The sequence below is a fragment of the Thalia democratica genome, chromosome 8 (genome assembly GCF_965202585.1).
Source record: "Thalia democratica chromosome 8, ktThaDemo2.hap1.1, whole genome shotgun sequence".
NCBI lineage: Eukaryota > Metazoa > Chordata > Thaliacea > Salpida > Salpidae > Thalia > Thalia democratica.
The window spans coordinates 18,904,317-18,911,687 of NC_139172.1; the positions used below are offsets into that span (position 1 = coordinate 18,904,317).

The window sequence follows — 7,371 nt, forward strand, 5'->3', positions numbered from 1 at the left end:
TTTAATAGAAACTTAATTACAATATTAAAATGTTTATTTAACATTAATAAATCACTAACCAAAACTAAGATTTGTCTTTTTGAAATTTAGTATGGTACCAACTTTCACTAAAAGGGCTCATCACTCATAAAAGTTAATATTTAAAAAAAAATCAAGCGTTTATAAAGAACAAGCAATTATGAACAAGAAGTCTTTTTTTAATTCTTAACATAATAATTTTTGGTATATTGAAATATAAGTAAATAAATTAAAACTACTAAGGATAATTATTTAAATAAACTCAAATAAATGTATGTCTTTGAAAGTAACATGACCTTCTGGCAGGTAATTTTTAATTCACAAAAAATTGCACTAGATTTTATTTTTCCACAACTGAATTTTGTATGTAAGTTCAATTTGAACCCTGTAAATAAAATTAGTTATCATTTAGTATCCCTTAATTAAAAGTAATTTAAAGAATAAATTAAATAAGTTAACTTAAACTAGATAAATAAACTTATATGAGTAGTTTTATAACTCAAAACCATATCTAAAAAACTATTTAAAACTCCTGTGCATACTATATTACTAAGTAATTTACTTTATTTATAATACCTACTCTAATTTTGGTTTATTGTATTTATATGTTTGTTCTTCACTCACTAATTTATTTATTTCTAAAAAAGTATCAAAAACAATTTTCTGGAAAAATATTCAGATAGAATTATATCTTTAAATAAAAAATAGTTTCACAACTCAATTGAATTTATTTGCACATTCAACTACCCACTGTACACAATACTGTGCAGTGTGCAGGCTTTTTAAAAAAATGGATTAAGCTACAATAAATAAACTGTCTAAACAGTTATAGTTTTCTTTTTCAAAATTTTACTGCAGCTACTAGTTCTTTAAAAGAGCTTTCTATCACTTAGTTTTGAAACTTAAAATCAAAACTTTATATGTAATAGTTTTACCCAATTTTTTTAAAGTATAACTATCAGTGGAAATTTTGGTATTAAATGTTTTTCAGAATGTTTTTTATATTAAAATATAATTCTAGTTGTTGGGGAACCAAATTTATTTAGTCTATAATTTAAAAAAATTTTAAGTTAAAATTAAGTCAAAAAAGTACAAGTTTAAAAATTTAGATTACTTGTCATTTATTAATTAGCTCGTTAAATTAGATTTTTTTAAATTGGTAATTTTAATGTTAATTGTAATAGAAGTTCATGAAAATATCTCTCTAAAACAAATCAATGAAAAAACTGTCTTCTGTACTTAACAGGGTTGCCACACACTCATAATACTCAGTATACTTAGATAACTCAGAAAAGATTAGAGTTTAAAAAAATCTTTGAATGAACCAAGCAAACTCAGGCTAGTTTGATTTTTTTAACGCAGGACAGCTCAGGCCAGTTTGTTGTTTTTGGATAGTTTTGATATTAAAAACAATTTTAATCCATTTTTTTCTTTATCTTGAATGAGATTTAGCTGTCCCAGTTTTAAAACTTTGTTTTATACCCAATTATGTTTAAAAACTTAATTTTTATTGGTTGTAAAAAGTTAATTAACGTTTTTTAATTTGTTTAAAACTTTTTAAAAGGATTTTAAAAAACTCAGAATATTCTGAATGATATTCGGCCACTCAGAATAGTTTTTTTGAATCAAAAACTGGCAACCCTGACTTTATTTCAGTACCTTTATAGCATCTAATTTTTTTTGCTCATTTAAATTGCAATCTGTTTTTTACTTAAAACAAGAAAAATTTGACCATTTTATGAATTTGTATTAGCGTACAATTAGTTAAGATGTCATCAAAAGCACAACCAAGTTCTGGAAACGACCCAAATGAAGGTGATGCAAGCAACTTAAACTTTCCACCTGAGTTTAAAAATGCTGAGACTTTACTTAATGCAGAAGTTCATATGTTATTGGAGCACAGAAAAACTCAAAATGAAAATGCAGAAGATGAGCTTGAGCTATCAGATGTAAGTAAATTTTCATTATTTTGAAATGTTTTCTGTTGTAAGTAGAATTTTATAAAACCAGTTATTCAAAAAAGTGTAATTATAAACTATTTTGAATAGTTTATGTTAAATAAGATTTTAATTGATAAACTGCATTAAAAAATGGAAAATAGTCTGGTGTTACATATGTTTTTTTTAATCAAAGCTAAAGGGGGGTAAACCACTTTTTTACAACTTTAATTTATATGTATAGAATCTTCAATAAGCTACAATTTGCTTTAAATATAAGTTTATTTTCCAAATAATTTTTTTAGATACAGCTAGTTAAAGTTAGCAAGTACAAAAAGTTTCTTTCGGGAAAGAAAACTAAAACAGTAAACAAATTAGTATTATTAGAAATATATTTCCGTCTACATTTTTTGAGGTAAATAAATAATTTTTTTTTGTTCCTTAATTTTTATTTTACAACTTTTTAAAAACTTAGTTGCTACGGATTTTTCTAAATATACAAGAAATATTTTCTGGAAGTTTGATGTAGTAATCATCTCTAAAAATGTAAGAAAAGGTATATAATAATAGAATTTTTTAAAATTTCTATTGAGGAGCCTATTGTACTCTCCAATTTTAACTAGTTACATCTCAAAAGTTGGTTTGAGTATTAAATATCTATAAAAAGCAACTTCAATAATTAATTTCCTCTTGTGGCCTTGAAATAATATTACAAATAATTAATATTTAAAACAAAAATAACTAAAATATTCTGAGTTTCCAACAATTTTAGTTGTATAATAAGAAAACTTTGACTAAGTATGAAAAATTATTCACATCAATAAGATAATTTTGGTATTGTATATGCATTAATTTATTATAACACACATATAAAGTAGCATTATTGTATCTTTTAAATATTTTTATACAATTAAAGACCTAAAATTTTATTTTATACTAAAAATAGACTGGAAATTTGTACTTTCAAAAACCTGGAAAAAATAAAGAAAATAAATTGCAGCCCTGTTTAGTATAAAAGTTTTAAAAACATATGAGTAGAGTAAAAAACAACTCACACATTCACAAAATATTTTATTATTTGATGTTTAATAAAGCTGTATGTACACACTAATAAAAAAAAACAATTTTTATGTTATTTTAGTGCAATAATCAGAGTTGCCAAATACCTGGAATTAGACAATTTAGGCTAAAATGCCTGTAAAAAAGCTGGAATTAGAGAAAAAAAAACTAGAGTTTTGAACAAAAGTCATTAAAAAACCTGGGGTTGTAAATAAATTTTACATTAATTATAAATGAAATTTCAATTTGAAACAATAATCTGACATATAGATAAGAAAATTTTGTTAATATTAATTTTTTTATTCAAAAACACTTAAGTAGCTTATCTTTACAATGTTGTTTTACAAATTTAGACAGTCTTTTTTTAGCTTGACTAAAAATGGACTTAAAAACTTGTACTTTTGAAAACATGGAAGAAATTCAAAAAACCTTGAATAAATTTCTCAAAAACCTTAAGCAACCCTAAATAGTATTTTGTTTTATGTTTACTCAACTATTTTAAAAATTGTTTAAACTGTAATTTTTTGGTTTAAGACAGAGGTCAACAGGTCAAAAATATGAGCAACTTACATGTACTTAAAAAACTTAAATTTACTAATTTTTTGAACAAAACGAAACAGGTGACATTTCATCTTTTAAAGATAACATTAAATTTTCAAAATGAGAAAAAAAAATATATATCAAAACAATTGCCAAGTAGTTGAAAAGATTAAAACGTGGCCTGCTGGCTGCAGTTTGCTGACTCTGGTCTAAGACAAGTATATTTTTAATTTTGCACAAGTCTGAAACTTAAAAAGCACTAAAAAAATAAAGAATTTTTGATAAGAAAATAAAATGCTAAATCCTTATGTATTATTTTTGAGTTTAAAAACATATTGTTGAACACAAAGGTAAAACTTAGGTATTATACTTAAAATAGTCTAGTAATTATATATCACAATATATGTTTATGAAATGTTTTAGTTAATTTTGTGGGAACCCATACTAATGTAGATTTAAAGTTTTATGATTTGTCTAATAAAACTCATAAAATTTTATAGAATTTCCTGAACTTGTTTCTTTGAAATATTTACTGCCATTCCTGATTCGTCGGTTTATTTTCATTATCAGTAACAATTTTATGAATTTTGGTTTTACATTTTAGTGGGAATCCATAATGTAATACTTATTTTAAAAGTAAGAACAGAGTTGCTACAAATTCAGGGTATTAAGTATACTTGGACAATTAGAATTTTTTTTAAATCTCAGAATAACATAAGCTAGTTAAAAGTTTTTTTTTTTTAATCAGGATAGTTTTGAGGTTTTTGAAAATTTCAGTCCATTTTTTTTCTAGATCTTGAATGAAGTTTAATTTTTCAGTTTAAATATTTTGATATTTTATTTCTATTTTTTGTTAGAAACTTGACTTTTATTGATGAAATTAAGTTTAATTAAATTTTTAAAAGATACTATTTAATATATGAGTCAGGATTGTTAAGGTCACTCGAACAGTTTTTGGTCAGTCAGGATAGTTTTTTTTGACTCAAAGAGTGGCAACTTCGTAAGAATCTAGTTAGTTTTCAAAATAAATTTTCTTCATTTAAATTCTTGAAGTTAATTTTGTTCATGTTTTAAGGTTGCATAAAAGCTAACAATGTTAATTACTTTTTTTTTTTAGAATACTTAACGATTAAAAATACGTAGTTTATATTTTATTGAACGATTTCCTATGAAATAATGTTCTTATTAAGCTTATTATATAACCTTACAACAGCTACTTTTAAAAAACTTTTGCAAAATACTTATAGGTGTTCAACAAAACTCTAAACTACACTCAGAGATTTAGTAGGTACAAAAATCGTGAAACAATGACTTCTGTACGTAATGCCATCGCACAAAAGCAACTCCACAGGTATATTTGTAAAAATGTAAGGCTCTTAAAAATTTTTGATAATTTTTCCTAGTTTGTTTTTTCACTTAAGTTAACTTTTATATAAATTTATTTAAATTTTACCCCTAATTAACCCTATTAGGATTAAAAAATAATAGTCAAGTAAATCTGTACATTTTGAGTATACATACATTCTAACTTAAATTTTGAATAATATCTATTCGACAAACCTATTTGTTTCTTATAAAGTTTCTAAGGTTGTATTTATAACAGTAAAAATGTTGCATTATAACAGAGAGTTACTGTTTTTTACTTAATGATAAATAGTATCTAGACAGGTAGTCCTAGATATAAGAAATAAATTATATGCTTACAATAATGTACAAATCATATTGGTTAGAACTTTTTTATTACTTTTTAATTAATACGAATTATATTAAGTTTATAAAATATAAAACGAGGTATGTTACTGAGTTTTTATTTTGATTATTTTTTTGGCAAATACTTAAAGATATATTTAATTATTCTGTTGATTTTAATATGAATACTTCAGTTATTTTTTGCTAATACTACTTTAATTTGAAAAGATTTTTTTTTTATATTCACCAATGAATTATTACTTTTATTGTTTAATACATATCTTACTGTTAAATGCTTAGCTCATATCTTGTTATATGTAAAAACTTAAAGTTTTCTAATTACTACTTTTGTGGCAACATTTAATATATGTATTGAACTGTTTAATATAAAAATATGGTAAAAAATGTTTTAGTTTTTGAATTAATGTAGCTAAAAATAACTGATTTTATTAGTTTGAATTTTTGTTTACTAAAACATAATAAAAAAGTTTTTGATACAGTTTTCTTAAAAAAGTTTAAAATTCAAAAAGAGAATTTTAAGAATGTTTTGTTATAAAACACAAAACAATTTAAGCACGGTAATTATAAAAACTGATGGAGAGATATTAATTTTTTTGTTTAAAGTAAAACATATTAAACATAGAAAATTTTTAATTGCACAACAAAACAAATTGTTTTTTTACTGAATGTTAATTTTTAATGCAAAAAAAATATCGACGATTAAATACTAACAGTAGTGATTCGAACAGGTTTGAGTTGGCAGCATTAGCAAACTTGTGCCCTGACACTATGGACGAAGCAAAGTCGCTCATTCCATCGCTGGTAACCCACATTGGCGAGGACGAGCTTCAGGTGCTCGTTGAAGACATCAGCAACAAGAGAAACTTCCAATCATAATTGAATAACTTATTTTTATTTAATAAGAAGTTTCTCCCCATTCTAAAATTTCTACTATATTTTATTTAGTACTTGAAATTTTTAATGAACACTTAATTTTTTTTTACTCCATTAAGTAGATGTTTAGAGGAGGTTTAATTGTTTTGTTTTGGAATTGTGGGTTTCATTCAATATTTTGAGTTGTTTATTTTACTATATTGATTGTATTATTTAAAATTGGTTTGTAATTTGTAAGGAAAAGTTAAAGCTTCAAGCTATTGTAAATAACTACGTAAATACAAGTTTTATATAATTCTGGTTTAAAATTTGATATTTTTTTACTATTTTTTAACGCTCATAAACAGTCCATAGGTTTCAAATATTAAATGTTTTAATGTTAAATAAATATTTTTTACTAGTTAGCAATTGTCTCTTTTAAAAATTTGTCAATACTTAGAAGTTATAGTTTTATATAAAATGCTTTCTACTACTTATAATTGTTTTTTCAATCTTTATTCTACAATGAATAGTATAAAAATATTTGCATACTCCAAATGTTATCAATGGTCTTTTTGTATTTTTCTCCTAAGTATATATAAAACTGTTAAAAAAAAAAAGAAAGTTATACAGAGACAAACTTTTGATAATTAAAAAAAATCACGCTAGCTTACTAAAGAAATCAATACGCAACTAGTAACTAATAAAGCAATTTTATTACTTTGTTAAAACACATATAGAAATTAGACGTAGAAAAACTGTAAACCTAAACAAGTATACCAAAGAAATTATTTACTTAGTATTTACTTTAAAGGTATATTTTACTCAACAGGGTTGCAATAAAACTAAATTGACAATATAAGCACAAAAAACCGAAGTTTTGGAAAATTTCTAGAAAAAACAGGATTTTTGTAGTTATAGCCATAAATTTTATATTAAGTAAAAAAACTTCAAAGAATTTGACCATTAAATAATTCAATGAAAAAGTTAATCTAGAAAATTTTATTATATTTCTGCAACAATAACATTTTAGCATTATTCATTGTGTATGAGTGAAAGAGTACTTTACAAGAGAGTCAAAATTTTTTCAATTCTTATTATTATTATAGTGTGCAAATTAGAAGTCAAATAGAGAATACTTAAGATCACGCTTTGAAAGAAAATACGTATACTGTAATGTAATTAGTTCATTATGTAATTAGAAGCGTGTTATGTATTGAATATAGAACTCTACACACTTTAAACGGGTAGCTGT

At 23.6% G+C, this 7,371-nt stretch overlaps 1 protein-coding gene across 1 annotated transcript; it reads left to right on the plus strand.

Moving 5' to 3' along the window:
• Positions 1–1,775: 1,775 nt before the first annotated feature.
• On the plus strand, positions 1,776–6,564 carry LOC145841944 (DNA-directed RNA polymerase II subunit RPB4-like). Its single transcript, XM_082949257.1, has 3 exons — positions 1,776–1,967; positions 4,802–4,905; positions 5,993–6,564. The coding sequence occupies exons 1-3, from the start codon at positions 1,788–1,790 to the stop codon at positions 6,138–6,140; spliced, it is 432 nt and encodes a 143-aa protein (XP_082805383.1). The 5' UTR covers positions 1,776–1,787; the 3' UTR covers positions 6,141–6,564.
• The last annotated feature ends 807 nt before the right edge of the window (positions 6,565–7,371 follow it).